The sequence below is a fragment of the Sminthopsis crassicaudata genome, chromosome 2 (genome assembly GCF_048593235.1).
Source record: "Sminthopsis crassicaudata isolate SCR6 chromosome 2, ASM4859323v1, whole genome shotgun sequence".
Taxonomy (NCBI): domain Eukaryota; kingdom Metazoa; phylum Chordata; class Mammalia; order Dasyuromorphia; family Dasyuridae; genus Sminthopsis; species Sminthopsis crassicaudata.
The window spans coordinates 116,200,256-116,219,263 of record NC_133618.1 but is presented as its reverse complement, the minus strand read 5'-3'; the positions used below and the strand labels follow the sequence as shown (position 1 = coordinate 116,219,263).

General features: G+C 33.0%; 1 protein-coding gene across 1 annotated transcript in view; it reads right to left on the bottom strand.

The window, feature by feature from the left end:
- ACTR2 (actin related protein 2) overlaps positions 1 to 19,008 on the bottom strand; it is a 51,888-nt gene that overhangs the window by 28,342 nt on the left and 4,538 nt on the right. The window contains exons 2-3 of the mRNA XM_074287079.1: positions 6,930 to 7,040; positions 1,096 to 1,311 (exon numbers count right to left, since the gene is read on the bottom strand). Coding sequence (XP_074143180.1) covers positions 1,096 to 1,311; positions 6,930 to 7,040 — 327 coding nt within the window. The remainder of the gene's footprint in view (positions 1 to 1,095; positions 1,312 to 6,929; positions 7,041 to 19,008) is intronic.

The following is a 19,008-nucleotide window of genomic DNA, read 5'->3' as shown; positions in this document are numbered from 1 at the left end:
TCAGTTTGCAGGAGCCCTCCCAGCCAACACATGGTATCCTTCCAGCCATGTAAGGGTTCCTGCCCGCCTAGCGGCCACCTTCGGCCCTGGCATCTTTCTAACTGAGCTTTACTTCCAAATTCCTACAATAAACCTTTTATTTATTTAAAAAAAAAAAAAAAAAAAAAAAAGATATCATCAGTTTTAGACAAATTTATACTTAAAAACACAGAATTCCAATATAAAAATGGTAAATCCAATTCAGAATAGCAGAGATATCTTTAAGCTCTGCTAGGTCAGGAAGCAAGTCTTAATTATTCCTGTATCGCGGCTTGTATTTACACAGGCTTTACACATATCAGGTACTTAATAAATAGCTGAACGAAATTTTAAAAATATAATTTGATAGCTAAGCTCAGACTTTTAATATCTTTAACTTAAATGCTAGCAATATTCCAGGAAATAACCTGTCCCTGTGTTCAAGACCTTTTAAAAGAACAATGGCTTACAATTGTGTTAATCTTCAAAAAGGGAAGTGTAACCATGTTTAAATTAATTTAAGATAGAATCAGCCCTGGGCTACAACAAGTACAAAATGAAAAACTAAGCTAACCATATTTCAAAACAAGTCCATTTTTAATTTAAAATACCTACATTTTAAAAAAAGCTACTAGCTTCACAGCTATGCTCATTGGAATAAGATAAACTTACCTTACACATTATAGCTAAATACTCCTAACATGCAACCTAACAAATAGAAGATCTAGGCTATAATCTTGCTTTTGCCACCACTGAGAATGTGAAATTAGTCAAGACCCTGAATACAGTTTGTTCTATTGTAAAAGAGTTGAACTAGATTCTTTTGGTGGGCCTACTATGGCTCAAAATCTTTCACTAGGTCAATATTTTAAAAAGCTATAGAAATACAGGAGACTAATACCCATATTGTTGACGACTCAAACTTTCTTTACTCTTCTTCCCTTTGGCTACTTACCTTATTTTGGAAAGTCATTCATATCTCCAAAATTTGGGAAAAAGAACATTTTTTTGGATCTTTCTAATTTTGAAATTTTCTCACAGAAAAATGTATATACATAAACCCCATCTTAAATTTACCTCCACAATCTTCTCCCTGTTTTTTGTTGGGTTCATAGGAGGTTCCGTAAGTAAGATTTTACAATTTCTGGTATCTATGTTAAGTTTTTCTGGTCCAAATGTATAGTCCCACAGATGCTTCATATCATCCCAGTTTCGAACTATGCCATTTTCCATAGGATAGTTTACTTCTAACATTGATCGCAATTCACTTGCCTCATCACCAACCATAAGATCCTAAAAATTACAACAGGAACATGTTAAACTATTCCAAATTTTATATACAAGTTCTTAAAAAAAAAAAAAAAATCACATTTCTTTTATATTTTAAGAAACAACAATCCCTGATTCACTGCAATTCTTTCAAATATACACTTCCCCTTACCAGTTTTCAGTGACACATTAAACTCTGGTCTTTCAAAAGCACTTTGAAAAGTTTCATTTTTGAATGACAAATTTCAATATATAATTGTACTTTGAAACAATAAACTGATCTTACCTTCTGTTTTTATGATCCCAAAAGAAAGAGTTATTAGTATAAATAAATCCTACATTTTGTTATACTAAAGGGCTTTCTGTGTGGTTTTCATTGTTGCTTTTGATCTAATACTTAAATAATAAAGTATGTGAAAGGTTAGATTATATATGAAAAGGGAGAAAATAAGTTGATAGAAAAATGTTCAATTTAACATATTGTGAATATTCTTCTTGTTACCAAAATGGTAGTACTAACTATCTGAAAGATATAGAATAGTTAAATCAAAAAAAGGGGCCACAATTTTACATCAGCATAATATATACTTATCCCTATGCCAGCCCCAAACAGCATGTCAGCCTAATCCAAAGTTTATATCCCAAATGAGTATTAAGGTAACTAAATGTTTAGGGGAAAAGCCCCAACTCTTTCAATAAGTTTCCCTAGTATGAACAATAATGTAAACCTCAAAAGCATTTCAAAAAAACATGATATCACACATAAGACCCATTATCTATCTGTATATATATATATGTGTGTGTGTGTGTGTATATATCTATATCTATATAGATATAGATATATACACATATACACACAGAGATACACTCTGCTTCCAATTATATCAGCATTAATATTATCCAACTATACAATATTATAATTTTTGGGAAAGAATTACAGAAATAAAACTTTTTTCCTCCAATGATTAATGACAATTAGGCACAAAATATAAGGAATTAGTCAATACTGTTTTTTCCTAAAAATGCCCATCTCTAAAATATTCTTTAAGGAAGAAGAGAGCAACACTATTAAACACATTCAGTCTTAAGATTAGGGAGGAGAATCCTATTGGAAAAAAAACTAAGATTTCTAACAAATAAGCTATATAAACATTTAAAAACAACAAGAAAAAGCTGAAAAGGAATTCTACCACATTTATCAGGAGGCAATAAAATTACAGTGCTCACCTTATTTATGATTAGCCCTTTTTAAAACTGAAGTATTATAAGTGCTTGATTCTTTAAACATTTTAATACTTCAGTATCACTCATAAAAGATAAAAAATCAAGAATTAATAAATGTATCAGCACTTGAATCCTTAAGATACTCAACACTCCTGTGGAAATTTAACCTTAATTTTAACACATTTTGGTATACATTGTCTTGTCTTTTATACATTTTTAATAGCTTACATAAGGTTATTAGAAGAAATGTAGGGAAAAAAAACACACAAAACTTCTCAACAGAGTTGAGTTCAAATGCTGGCTCCAACACTGACTATTCTCTAATCATCAGTTTCAAGAATTATAACATGGGATCTACAACATACACCTTTCCTATTCTACAAGTTTATTATGAAGAATTTTTTTAAAACAAATCTCAAAGTACTATATAAGCCTTATTAAGGCCAGCATGAATCATCAGTATTATTATTATTCAGTAAAATAATCATGCTTTACAATTTCACTAATTTAACTCTGTACAAATGCTTCATTTTAGGAAAAATCTGTCCCAATGGTATATATCCTCACAACCAATTCTACATCTTATTTTGACAATACTTAAAATTACTGAAGGGGCAGATAAGTGGCACAATGGATAGATCTGAGTTCTAATCTGACCTCAAGATATTTTACATTTAACAGATATGTGACCCTAGGCAAGTCACTTAACTTGCTTCACCCCAAAAAACTGAAAGAAATTTCTCAATTATCTTTACTATTCTTCAGCATATAGGGAATTTGGAAAAGAAGAAAAAAAAAAATACAATAAAAATGTGAATGAATAAATGTCAATTATGTGTGTTACCTTTCTATGAATTGTTACCTATGACTAAGATTTTAATACAATAACAATAACATAATGTACTCTTTCAAAGAGTACCTCAACTTCTTAAAACAAAACCTACTGAGAAAATCATGCATCCTGCCCTCAGACCTTTGAAACAAGGTGTGAGCTATAAGGTCAGGCCTCAGGCTTTACTACTCTCTTGATAGCAGTAGTCTTCACTGGGTACTCAAGCCTAAAACATCACTTGTTGCCTGAAAAGAATTAGAAATTATGGTAACTATCTGAAATGCCTTTAGAAAGATATTAATACATACAACAAGCAGCAAAAATTATATTTTGCAAACAGCAGGCAGTGCAAATTCCAATTATCAATAAGAAAAATTCTGAAGTATGTGACTAAATTAAAGATTCTAAACAATCTGCATTTTGCAGTAACTACAAACACTCAATGAAAAGCACATGGTATATTGTTGTACACATATTACTTTCCACAAAAATGTTTATAACATTCAATCTACTATTAATCTGTACCTTTTTAGATTTTTTTAATATTAAATTTTGATACTTATTTTGGATTAAGCCTAGGCATTTCCCCATCTTTTTAGATTATTTGATATTTAATAGGAAACTAATATGACAAAGACTAAATATTTAAAATGCTTTTGTACATTTACTAGAATCATTCAACATTCTTAATTTCAAGCAGGGAAAGCATGTTAAAGTCTTTAAAAATATTCAAAAATAAGTATTTTTTTTTAAATTCTTAAATCTCAAATGTAATAAAAGGGCAGAACAACAAATCTTCTGGGGACAAAGCTATGGTAATCACAAGAAAAGGTTACTGTATAACTATATTTATTTGAATAAGTGAAATGAACATTGATAGCTGAAATTCTTATGAGTATTCTCTTTTTCTTAGCCACACACTTGTGGTTTCTATTACTCCTCACTAGTGATAATAGAAGAAACTGATCAATATTGCTTCCTTCCTTTTCCTCCATTTACATTTCACTTGAATATAAAAATTTTACTGACACTTTGCAGATAGCATAAAGCATGAAAAATATACATAGCTATGAGTACAATATTTGAATGAACACAGCTATGTCAATTAAACTTACTTGCAACTTGAAAATTCTACTGATTCTTTTCTCTACCACTTAATCCTGTTCAGAATCACTTGAATTTTAATATAATGCACACCACATTCCATTTTACTATTAAATTTTTCTACATGGTAGACAAAAAAAAGTCAAGACTATGTTAGTGATTAGAATGTTTGGTCCTTGGTACATGTCCCATTCAGAAAAAAAGCATAAGACTTAAATTAGTTGCCACTAAACTGAAGCAATGAAAGAAAAAAAAAGTTTTTAAAAAATGAATGAATGTATTAAAAAAAATTATGGAAATATCCCCCCTCCCAAATACTAAGGGACACAAAATAACAGCTACTGGTCCCATAAAGCAAAAGTGGAAAACAAACAGAGCATGGTATAACCTCACTTACCATCTTGTTATTCTACTTCAACAGGTCAAGAAAGGAGAAGAGAGAGAAGGTAGAAGTAAGAGTCAGAAAGGCCTAAATAAAATCCTCACTAAAAATTTTAAACACACAAGCAAGAGAGACAAATTAAGTAGAAGTCAGATGCAGTACTGCTATGATTTTTACTGAGTTAATAAAATCAGGGGCAAATTAACATGGTCAGTATCATCAACCCTAAAAAAAAAAAGGAAAGTTCAGGCACTTTATTTATAAATGGAATTTGCTATTTATGACTTAAATGTTTAGCTGTTTAAGCCAAAAAGAATGAAACAGAACGTATCTACCAAACAGGTAATTTCAAATTCCAAGCATTTCTCCAAATTCATTAATTAATGTTATTAACATCTGATTTTCTGAAAGTTAAAAAAAAAAAAAAAAAAAAAAAAAAAAAAGGAAACAAAGACCTTCTCTAGGTAGGTAGTTCAAGGCTGTGATTTCTGGTTCTTGCAAGAAAGCATGGATTAGTCACATCCTTTATGCCACATTTTTTCAACCTTAATTATATGATGTTCTAAGTTCAAAAGGCATGGCAAGTTGATCAGAATGAACCAGTGGAGAACAGTAGGCAAATCTCTTGTGGGGGAAATGTCCCCTCTTGCTAATAAATTTGCATTTACAGCAAAAGTCATGGAGAGAATGAAAACCTAGTCCATGACCATTCCATGGCTTTAAATGTAAAATGAAACACTTCCTAGAATGAGGGCATGTATGTACAAAATATATGAACAAATATTTGAGGATAAGTTACAACTATACAACACTCTTTAAATATGCTAATACTATTTTTAATCTTCTGATAAAGTAGAAATGGCATTTTAAACTTTCAACTAGGCATATCATCAAATAAAAAGGATAGCATTAATTTCAGTTTAAGAAAGGTAATCATATTTATTGCAATCATTAAATGCTTAACTTATGTGATCATAATTATGCCCAAATTGAAATTAAGATTTAAATTTCAAGATGGAATTTGTTCAGAATTAAAGAAAAAGGTATTTGGAAAATAAGATATCATAACAATTTTAAAGCTGTAAGGGATTTTAGCTAGAAATTAATATATCCATTTCTTATTTCAAACAACTTATTTCTGTTTTAAAATCTATTTCCACTGTTTCAATTTGTTATAGGTTTCTCTGGTGATTTTTGTTCTTTTTTTTTCTTGATATGAAGAAGCAAAGTCTTTTTAAAAGCCTTTTAAAAAAGATTTTACATGTAATTTAGGATTAAAAAAAATAAGTATCAGTTAGTACATTTATTCACTGAGCTAATAAATAACTTAGCAAGAAAACAAATGACTATTACTATAAATCTATACTTTACTGTAGATCTCCACCTCCAAAGACTGACTGCATCCTAACCTCTAATGCAAGTGACATGGTGTTCTAATAGGACCCAGAAGTCTTACAAAAAGGCTACATAACTAAGACCTACAATACTAGCTCATTCATGAACAACTTTCAATTACTGTTCCTGGACTCTAAGGGGCAAAACATTCTATATTACCTGCTTGCTCTCCCCATTCCAAGACTAAGAAATAGTACACCAGAGAACCTTTGGGCAAAAGCCAAATGGAAGACATGCATAGCTTCCTCCTAAGGCAGAGTATAGGAGGTTGGTAATGTTAGTTGAGCAGAACACATATTTACATGGCATCCAAAGTTTTCCACAGCTATACTGTGAAAAAGTACAGGATCAGGCCACAAAGCATTGAAAGAAAATGAGCAAGTTTCCAAAGCAGCATTTATATAACAGCAGTTGCCCTATAAAATAGAACGATAGAAAAAGACCTTTTGAATTTTAAAGAACAAAGCATTCTAAAAATCACTCTATTGTATAGCCCGGATTAAAACCTCAGTAGAATATTAAGTATTATATACAGAACCTAATATGTATTTTATTCCAAATATATGCTGTAGTCACAAAGTAACAAAATTAGATTTAAATTGACATTAATGCTTCACTTTGCTTGACCGCTGTTTTGTTTAACAAAAATTATTTCAGATAACATCATAGATTTCATTCCTGTTTTACTTATAAATAAAATATTACCTTGATTTCAATATTTCCCACTTTGGTGGTTGATCTGATAATAGGTCTTCCAACCAAAGCTGGAAAGATGTGTTCTGGAAAATTAGAGCCTGCATATCCACATTTGACAAACTGAAAGGGAAAAAAAAAAAAGTTAAACACAAAATATTTATCATTTCCTAAATCCTTTTAAGTATGACCATTAAACTATTATTACAAATAGTAGAATACTATCAAAATAATTTTACATACATTACTTCACTTGATATAGAATGCCACCTTCAAAGAGTAAAATACTTCTAAACTATAAAGGAACAACAGAACAGAATGAAATATTTTATTATAATCTTGACTTGTATTTTTGGTAAAAAAAAATAATAATAATATATATATATATATATTTCTATTCAAAAGGAGTTTACATACTAATGTAATTCATAGCTGAAATATAGTCAACAAATACAACTATATATAATATAGTTAAATACAAGATAATTCAGGAGAAAGAATACTAGCAGTTAGGAGAATGAGGAACCTGATCCCTGAGCTATGACTCAAAGAATGAGAGGACTCTAAGAAATGGCAAAAAGTGAGTTCAAGATATGTGGACAACTACTACAAAGGCACAGAGAGGAGAGAATGAGGGTCTTGTGTAAAGAGTAAAGATAAGGCCAGACTAGACAGATCTCAGCATGTGGGAGAGGAAATATCCATGCCCAAAAGGTGGTGGTAGTTGTTTTGGACCCTTCTGGCAATGAAGATTAGCATTTATATATTAGTAGGAAATATATAATCATAGGCATTGGATCAATTATTTAGTAAAAGCAAGAGATAAAAAGTGTTATGCTACTGATATGTTCACCAAATCTATAAAATGTTGAAAGATAAAGAGGAGAAATCTAATTTAGTAGATCCTCTATAGAGATATAATGGGAGAACATAATTTGCACTTGTGGAAAAAATATTCAGTGATGAGATAGGGCAAAGTACTTAAAGCTTCTTCCAACAATCTATGTTCATTTTTATGGGTACGCAGTGCAATCAACATAGAGTACTTATTTAAATATATAAATGAGTTGTTATGGCCAAAAATATTAATCACTTGATGCTCAATTTTCTTTCCTTTTTTTTTTAATAATAGTTTTTATTTACCAGATACATGCATGGGTAATTTTACAACACTGACAATTACCAAACCTTTTGTTCTAATTTTTCCCCTCCTTCCCCCCTCCCCCAGATGGCAGGTTGACCAATACATGTTCAATATGTTAAAGTATAAATTAAATACAATATATGTATACATGTCCAAACAGTGGTTTTGCTGTACAAAAAGAATTGGACTTTGAAATAATGTACAATTAGCCTGTGAAGGAAATCAAAAATGCAGGCAGACAACATTAGAGGGATTGGGAATTCTATGTAGTGGTTCATAGTCATCTCCCTGAAGTTCTTTTGCTGGATGTAGCTGGTTCAGTTCATTACTGCTCTATTGGAACTGATTTGGTTCATCTCACTGTTGAAAATAGCCACATCCATCAAAATTGATCTTCATATAGTATTGTTGTTGAAATATATAATGATCTCCTGGTCCTACTCATTTCACTCAGCATCAGTTCATGTAAGTCGCTCCAGGCCTTTCTGAAATCATCCCGTTGGTCATTTTCTTACAGAACAATAATATTCCATAATTCATATACTACAATTTATTCAACCATTCTCCAATTGATGGCATCCATGTAGTTTCCAGTTTCTGCCCACTACAAAGCGGGCTGCCACAAACATTTCTTGCACATACAGGTCCCTTTCCCTTCTTTAAGATCTCTTTGGGATGCTGGGTCAAAGGGTATGCACATTTTGATAACATTTTGATGCTCAACTTTCTTAATGAAGTTTTCCAAACTTACCAAGTCTGGCCTTCAACCAGTCAATAGAATATATATATGAAATCTTTCCTTCTAGATAAGTCCTACCAATCTATCACTGATCACATCTATTTAATCATAAATAGCTCAAGATGTGCTGCCATTTAGAATTCTACTTGGATTTAAAAGATGGGGCTTGTGAAATATGTCAAAAGTCAAGCTCTCTTCAATAGACTAATAAAGCTTTAATAAAAGTCTATATGGAAATAATTTCTTTTATGTACAAAACACTAAATTAGTTATCCTTTGAAGTATCAGTTTTATTTTACAGGACTAATCCAGGATTGATTCACACTCCTTCCAAGATTTACTAAAAACAACATTAAAGGAGAACATCATTATTCTATTTCCTTTCAGGAAAAAGTCAAAAGTAGTTTACATTCTAATGTAATTCATAGCTGAAATATAGTCAATAAATACAACTATATATAATATAGTTAAATACAAGATAATTCAGGAGAAAGAATACTAGCAGTTAGGAGAATGAGGAACCTGATACCTGATACTCAAAGAATGAGAGGACTCTAAGAAATGGCAAAAAGTGAGTTCAAGATATGTGGACAACTACTACAAAGGCACAGAGAGGAGAGAATGAGGGTCTTGTGTAAGGAGTAAAGATAAGGCCAGAATAGACAGCTCTCAGCATGTGGGAGAAGAAATATTCATGCCCAATAGGTGGTGGTAGTTATTATGGACCCTTCTGGCAATGAAGATTAGCAGTTATATATTAGTAGGAAATATATAATCATAGGCACTGGATCAGTTATTTAGTAAAAGCAAGAGATAATTCCAGACTAAGGATTACCTATGATTTAGAATTGAAGTCTTTAGTTTTTATGCTACTTTCAATTCCAAACATCTTCTATTTCCTCTTTCCTATTACCTCATCTTCCCCATAGTGACTGTTCCCTATTCAGAAAGTCTTCCTTTAGAACAAAGATTTTTCAAGGAGAAAAAAAATACACAGCTCAGTTTTAGACAGAATACACATGCAATATTACTCCCTAACGTCTCCACTGAAAAGAGGAAGGCATATTTTTGTTTTCTCCACTTTAGATTCCACGTTATTTAGAGGAACATCTTCATGGGAGCATTTAAGAATAAGGTCTTAAGTTTTTATTTACCTGGTATATTCTGCCAAAGATGTCAAAAACTTGATAATAATCATAAAAACTCTAAGAATTCTCAGTTCCAAAGATTAAATGATAATTATAGTCTAAATAAAACTAAAGATTTTCATATACCTACAAGTCATTTATTATTCTTTTTCTGGTCTCCTATCAAATTTTCACCAACCCTATTTAGAAAAATAAAAAAATCCTGTAAAAATCATATTTCATAGAAGAAAACAGTAAGAGTTAGTTGTTTTCATTCTAAGATTAACTTAATTAAGCAATACTATAAATGAGTTGATTGATTTTTGCCCCATCCTGTGAAAAAAACAAATATATAGGCATAAAAAAACCAATTGACTAGTATCTAATAAGAATTTATAGTGTACATGTAACCATTATTTTTTTTTTTTTGCTAAATGACTACATGAATCATTCATTAATATCTTTAACAATGCCATTTGCAAATGTAACATATGAAAACTCAAGTAACATAGAATTTAGGGATTTTCAAAACTCTTCTATCGCAATCTGGAGAAAGATTCTGAACACATCTATTTAATCATAAATAGCTCAAGATATGCTGCCATTTAGAATTCTACTTGGATTTAAAAGATGGGGCTTGTGAAATATGTCAAAAGTCAAGCTCTCTTCAATAGACTAATAAATCTTTAATAAAAGTCTATATGGAAATAATTTCTTTTATGTACAAAACACTAAATTAGTTATCCTCTGAAGTATCAGTTTTATTTTACAGGACTAATCCAGGATTGATTCACACTCCTTCCAAGATTTACTAAAAACAACATCAAAGGAGGACATCATTATTCTATTTCCTTACAGCTTAGAATAAAGGCAATTCTTATTGAGACAAAAATTAAGAGTAATAGAAACAAAACAATACAAAGTACTTGCTTAACCTTATCACTCCCCAGACTTATTTGCATCAGCATTAAAAGACCTATGATTTACTTCCTAAATCAAGTACTTTTGTGCTAAAAGGACTTCAGAAACTTGGCTTTTACTCTGAGTTAATCTCTTGACCCTTAACTGAAACTACTAGCTAAAAATCAAAAGGGGAAGAAGAAAAGAAAAACTATCTTCCTAATTTACTCAAATAAAGAGCTCCTAGATACAATCTACATTAGCCAACACATATATTAATGTAAACACTTCAATACCTTAAAGAACAAGCTTTTATTAATCACTAACTATATATCAAATATTGACTAAGTGCTAGGGACACCACTAAAAAGAAAAAAAACACAAAAGAAAGTTCAGCTGCAAGACAGATGAAAAGTCCTAGAAGTCCTATGTTTATTGCAATAGAATAAATGGCCAAGTTCAGGGGTCCTGCCATTACATAAGAAGGTCAAATGACAGTACAAGGAATAGATGCAGAGATAATGGTAAAGCCCAGAAGACCCCAGGAATTATCTGTAGGGTAAATGATAAGAAATGATGGTCCTCCATCTCATCAGCAGGAAGAGCTATTAACTCCAATCTCATCCAAGTCTTGTGCATCATCAAGGGCCCTAGTTGAAGGGGAAAGGGTAACCCAGTGTTAGATCTTCCTGCATTCTGAAAAGCTATTCCAAATTGATTTTCTTTTTTTTAGGGGGGGATGTCAATTGTCGGTCTTCCCTATACAATCACCAACATATTTACTATTTGATCTGGCAAATAATCTTTATGGCCAAAAATTACCTTGTCGCCAACCCAATAATTATCTTCTATCAGATAACAGATGCATTTCACTGATCTTGAACCTCCATAACACTTGTTAAACTGTACTCCACTGGCATAGTCTTCAAGAATTTCACATCCGGTCCACTAAGAGGGACTGGAAGGAGTTTAGTAAAATGTGGGTATTCAATTATAATTACTTTAATATCATAATTTTACATTAATCTCAAAGCAATGACTAGATATAAATACAAGAAGGGTCACAAAGACCTCTGGTAGTTTGATAAGATAAAAATGGTTAATTTTGCTAGATAAGCTATTATCATGCCTATTTCTCTACAAGGGCCATTTTCAGTGTCTGAAAAAGTAGGAAGATATTGGAGGTTGGTCGGCAGAAGAAGTAGTTAACATGAATAAAGCCTAATGGGTAAAGAGATGAGGAAGATGGCAGCAAAGTAAGGAAAAAAGCTCAAAAGGTTTTTGAAATTTCCTCCTCACCCTAAATGGCATTAAGGAAACAGTTTTAATTTATCAAACACCTACTTTACTGCATTCTAGGTACTCAAGATACAAAGACAAAAGACACAACAGTTCCTGGCTTCAAGGAGCTTATAAAAAGCTGTTATGAGAAACAATATATCAACATAAAGTATTTGCAAGACAAATAAAAATAGAAAGTAATTTCAGACAGTCAATTTCACATCAAGTCAATAAACATGTATTAAACATCTACTATATGTCAGGTACTGAACTAAGCACTGGAGGCAAAAAGAAAAACAAAAATATGGTCCCTGCCCACAAGGAGCTCCCAACAAGTAAACTATTATGCAAATATGACATAAACTGGATAAACAGGAAGTTATCCCAGAGAGAAGCCATTCACAGTAGAGGAGCCTGAGAAAGACCTCTTATAGAAGATTTGAGATGAGCCATAAAGAAAGCCAGCAGGGAAGGATAAGAAAGAATTCAGGCATGGAGGCCAGCCAACAATAAGACTGTGAAGATAAGTATTATATGGAAATAACAGTAAGAGCCAGTTCTGCTGGTTAATAGAGTACATAGTTGAGGAGCAAACTGGAGCAAAGTGTGGAAAAGTAGGAAGGGACAAAATCATGAAGGGCTTTAAAAGCTAAACAGGATTATAGTTGATCATCAGAGATTGAGTAGTGAAACACTGTCAGATCTATGCTTTAGGAAGATCAACTTTGGTACCTGACTGGAGAATGGAATGGAGTCAGAATCACTATAAAGCAGGGAGATCAACCAGAAAGCTACTGAAATAACAGATTATAGTAATAGTCCAGTGATTAAAGTAGTGAAGGTCTGCACTAGGGTGGCAGATTTATGAATGGAGAAAATGGAACACATATAAGAAATGTTGTAAAGATAAAAATGACAAGATGTAGCACTACATTGGATATGTGCACTAAATGTTAATAAAGAATCAAGGACAATATTATGGTTGTGAGCTCAGGGAACTGACAAGATAGTGGTGGTCTTGACAGGAATAAAAGGATTCATAAAAAGGGAGTAGGAAACGATAATGAGTTCTGTTTGGGGCTGAGATTAGTTATGTCTATAGCAGATTTCCAGGTGCCTAAATAGCTGTCCATGTGTCTGCTATCCTTAAAGAAGGAGAAAATACTGGTATAACAAGCCTGTAAAAGTAGGTTGAAGTCTCTATTTCATCATAGAAGCATTAGGGAGTCATTGGAGTTTACTAATTAGGATAGTTTATGTAATCAAACCTGTAGTTTAGGAATATCACTTTGGTAATGATCCAGGGAGGGGAGTCTTGAGATGGGGAAACTAAGTTATTACAATATTCCAAACAAGAAGTGATGAATACTTTGATGGGGGGAGTGGGGCAGGGGAAGAGGCCAAAGGGGTGAACACGTGAGTGGAAAGAAGACATATAAACAACACTGTAGAAGAAGAACTGACAAGACTTAGCAACTGGTTAAGTGGAATGAGAGAGTGAGGAGCTTCTACTGATTAAGTCTGGCAATATACTTACAATTAAAGCCTAGGATATGAATGATGATCCAACAAAGATGACTGAAAACAGGTAAGTAGACAAGAGCACCACAAAAATTCAGAGGAAAAATTATACAGAAAAGAAGAGCCAAATTTATCAAATGCTGCAGAGAGATCAAGAAAGATGACTGAAAAACATAAATGGTTTTAGCAACTAAAAGATCACTGGTAGGTAACTTTGGAGAAAGTTGATTTGAAAGCATGGAGTGGAGGTCAGAAGCCAGGTTGACTGGCTGGCGCAAGGGGCATTGAAAAGAAAGAATCTTTTAGGTCTGGAGCAGTATATACAGCATGAGGAGGAGGCAGCAAGCTGAGTAAGGCATACAGATTTGCAACAGTGGGATGGACAGTTTCAACCCTTTTGTTAACTTCCCGAAGATTCTGAACAGGATGGAAGTCTGTAGACTAGGCTTCCTGACTGGAAGCAAAAGGGTGTTCCAAAGGGATTTGCAGGTCACTAAGATACCAGCATTTCTCAATCGGTTAATGTGAACAGAAATACCTAGAAGGGCTTCCCTTGGCATAGGGTACTACTTGACAGATACAGGAGAGACTGTGTTCAGAAGCTGCATAACCACCAGTGCCTGATGAGTAGCCAGGATATTTTCTGCCCACACCTGAGGGAAATCTGCTTGCAGCTGAGAGAGAAGAGGGGAGGGAGCTAGAGGGGGTAATACAGGGGAAGCCACTAAGATATGTTCAATCTGGAGGGGTAGGGTGACAAGAAGATGCTTTGGATGGGACGATTTAAGGTCAGAGAAACCTGGACCTCAGAAAAGGAGCTAGTTGCCTGAAGTTTTTGAAGCAAATTCCTACCAAGTAATGGGTATGGGCAGTCTGACATGACCAGGAATGAGTGGATAACTGTGCTGTGCCCTAGATGGACTGTACGCTCCATAGTCCAGGGATAAGAAACAATTTTACCAGTAGCACATTGTATAGTAGATTTTGGAGATAATGGACCCAAAGGTTTTGTAAGAGCAGAGTATGTGACAAGGGATAATGTTGTAAAAAAAAAAAAAAAAAATTATCTATGCATATGTACTGTCAAAAAAAGTTTTAATTATAAAATAAAAATTTTTAAAAAAACCTTACAGCAAAAATTCCATGATTAAAATAGTTATTTTCAATATCTAAATCAGCTACATGGAAACTTTTAAAAAGTGCTATTTATAAAGAATCGAGTAACACTTTCCCCCATGTCTCTTCTTGTTTTTGTTTTTGTTTTTAAATCAAAAATATTTGTGACCATCAAGCACATGGTATGAATGATGATAGTTGCAAGGAAATAGGATTTCAAAGTCTGAAGCAATTTTCATAAACAATCATGTCAGAGAATCAGCTACACCCAGAAAAGGAACTCTGGGAAATGAGTAAACTGTTAGCATTTTTTGTTTTTCTCCCCAGGTTATTTTTATCTTCAGAATTCAATTCTTCCTTTGCAACAACAACAACAAAATTCGGTTCTGCACATATATATTGTACCTAAGATATACTATAATATACTTAATATGTATGGGAATGACTGCCATCTAGGGGAGGGGGTGGAGGGAAGGAGGGTAAAATTCGCAACAGAAGGGAGTACAAGGGATAATGTTGTAAAAAATTACCTATGCATATGTACTGTCAAAAAATGTTATAATTATAAAATTAATTTTAAAAAATTTTTTTTAATTTTTTAAAAAAGGAGCAGAGTATGTGGCTCCAATATCTACCAAGAATTCAATAGGCTGACCCCTAATTTGTAAACATACTCTAGGTTCTCCAGAGTTATAAGAAGGGAGTATTTGGAGGAAATGATAATGAGTTCTGTTTGGGGCTGAGATTAGTATGTCTATAGCAGATTTCCAGCTGCCTAAAATAAGTCCATGTTTCTGTGGCATTACATTAAAAAGTGATTGAAAACAGAGGTTGTTAAGGGAAGTCTAAGTGGTTCTCCCCCTCCCCAAATCTCTCTTTTTTTGGAGAGATTTAGACATGTTTGTAAATTACTGGAAATATTTCACTAGGTAAGAAAGCAGAGAAGATCTAGAGAGGGGAAGATTGTATGGGATAGCATACAAGACACATAGAGGGGTTGGCTTTGACAAAAACCACCATTTCATCTGCAACTAAAGGACAGAATGGAGTATAATGACAAGGACTTTTAATATATAGAGTAGAAGAAAATATGAAGCTCAAAGTTATGGCGTTTGTTTTCTCAGGAAAGTATGAGGAAGAACTCTTTGAGAGGAAAGATAAAACATGGGAGTCTTGGAGAAAAGAGGTTTTCAAACAATTGTTGAAGAAAGTGTGCTACTAAGGGAAGTTATGACACCTTAGGCAAAGCTAAGCTTTCAAAGTTTTAAAATTTCATTTATGATTATAGTATGTATATAACTAGAATGAAAAAAGCAAATTGATTTATATTTGTATGATGGGATCAAATTTATGATGTTTCTAAACAAGAAGATTGACTAGATAATTATTCAAGTTGCTCTTCAAACAACTAAAAGTGTTTCTGTTCTTAGGTCATGAGGTACAATGCTAAGTCAGAGAATCTAATATTCTTAAATCTTAATTGTTTGGAAAACTTCAAGAGCTTCACATCAAAGTTGACAAGTTTAAAGATAAGAGTACTGAAAATGTAAACAACTTAGATGGCATTTCGAAGTTACCTGAGTTTCTACTGGTTCAAAGAAAAACCATGTCTGTTATATCATTAAATTACTATGTAGCAAATTTATTTATTAAATAATGGCTAACATTTCTAGTCAGATTTCTTTGGGTTGCTCAGTCAAAACTACTCCATATACTTTGGCACATATCTTTTATTTCAAATTTTAAAATTACTTCAAAACTACTATAACAGGAACATAGTTTAAAAGAATATCTCTAAATTGACTCTAATTTATAAGAAATCAAGCCATTCTCCAATTGATAAATGGTCAAAGGATATGAACAGACAATTTTCAGACGAATAAATTGAAACTATCTCTAGCCATATGAAAAGATGCTCCAAGTCATTATTAATCAGAGAAGTGCAAATTAGGACAACTCTGAGATACCACTATACACCTGCCAGATTGGCTAGAATGACAGGGAAAGATAATGCAGAATTTTGGAGGGGATGTGGAAAAACAGGGGCACTGATACATTGTTGGTGGAATTGTGAATACATCCAGCCATTCTGGAGAATGATTTGGAACTATGCTCAAAGTTATCAAACTGTGCATACCCTTTGACCCAGCAGTGTTACTACTGGGCTTATATCCCAAAGAGATCTTAAAGAAGCAAAAGGGGCCTATATGTGCAAGAATGTTTGTGGCAGCCCTCTTTCTAGTGGTCAGAAACTGGAAACTATGGATGCCCATCAATTGGAGAATGACTGAATAAATTGTGGTATATGAATATTATGGAATATTATTATTCTGTAAGAAATGACCAACAGGATGATTTCGAAGAAGCTGTATATATCACCTTGTCTACTATACTCCACTGACCAATTAGGGGTACAGTGGACTTATGTGACCAATCACAACATATAGAGGCTAGGATTTTGGAGGTTCTTTGTTTGAAATGTCCAAAAGCTGTAAGCATTTTCAAGGCTCTGGCCCTATCCTGCTATGAAATTTGGTTTGCAGACCAGGATGGGGTTTGCTTCTCAAGATTCTAATAAATAATTCTGCTTTCTATAAGTGATCTCTGAGTAGTCAATTTGGGTAGGTCTTCTTGTCCCAAACATTATGAATTTAATATTTTAAAAATGCCAACTAATTTAATTTATATAAACAAAATTAAGGTACATTTACTATTACATGTTAAAATTAAATGGGATATTCTTTAAAAAGAAAAAAAAGAAAGAAATGCAAAGGAATTGAGAGGAAAAAATCATCAATATTCATTCTTCCTGCACCAAAATCACAATTAAAAAAAAAAAAAGTACAAACTACTACATCTATTAATTTACAAAATCAAGAAAATAAGTATTTTCAGACCATTATTTTGTCACTTTAATCCTTAAAAGGCAAAATGTAACACAGCATATGCTAAGAATCCTCTCATTTAAAAACTTAGCTACTAATTTCCCCCTCCCCCCTCACTGTGTACTACATTTACGGCATCTACTGCATAGATGGCTGCATTTTAGAAATAGATTTTACCATATATAGTTTCCTCTTCATAGCATTGTGGTTGAAACTGGCTCTCTTGCTTCCCACTGAGTCATCAAATGGTAAGAACATTCACAGTATATCATATTCTTTCAGACAAGAATTAAGAATATTAACTACATTAGCTCACAAAATGTTTTATAAGAGCAAATTTAAATCTTGCTTCTACTTGTCTTTTTCCTTCCATTAATTTTATCAGAATAGTCCTTTTCCATATTTGAATCATCCATTAGAATACCATGCTATAACCCTATTTGTTCACAAGAACTTTGTCTCAAGAGTTACTGACTTTCACCTCAAAGTTATTCTTATTCAGAGAATTTCCTACTAGGTGAACTAGATGATGGTTTTATTTCAAACAACCTCAATATGGCCATACAATCAGCAGAGTCCTTAAAAGCTTCTTAGAAAATTCATATAATACAGTACATGTATAAACTAGTGTTCACAGGATGGTAACTTATAGATAAGTTATAGCAAAGTTCAGAATTCAACTACATTATTGGTGGTGATAGTTGTTGAGTCATATTGATTCTGATGCTATTCTAGTGGCAGTGCAGAGAGTTGAGGTGTAAGAATCCCCTTCTGGTTGGGGCAGGTTCAATGTGAAAGAATTCATGAACTCGAAATATTAATGGCAAAAAGGAAGTTTTATTAGCACTGCAGAAGTCAGTTTTGCTAGGAGACTGACTTCCTCAGTGGCAGAGAAATAACAAAAGGTTTTTTGCTGAGGTCTCTTCACAGCGGGCAGGAGTCCTGGCTGGCAGGCAGCTATGCCAAGGAGAGAGAGAGGATAAGATATAGTCTTGCTTTGGACATTCTACAAAGAAATGAGTATAAAATTGTCCTTTAATAGGAAATCTGAGACCGAAGTTCCCAGCTGAAAGAAAGCCAATGCCTCCAGGCCTAGATACTTATCAATATCAGACCCAGAGCTCCCAATTGAATGAAAATCACTTTGAAGGGTTTTTCAGCCAGAATGGGGGATCCAGTTTCCCAAAAAGATCAATTGGTGGGGGGAGGAGGGAGGAGGAGAAGGGGGTGATTTGCTTTAGAAAAAGTCCAGCCTGGAAAGTATGTTTTCTCCTAGACTCTTTGGAGCCTGGGAGATCCCAATCTCTCTTCTTTTGCAGATCAAAGGGGACATAGTTTCAATGATTGTTTTATACAATTTTTACAGAGTTCATCCATG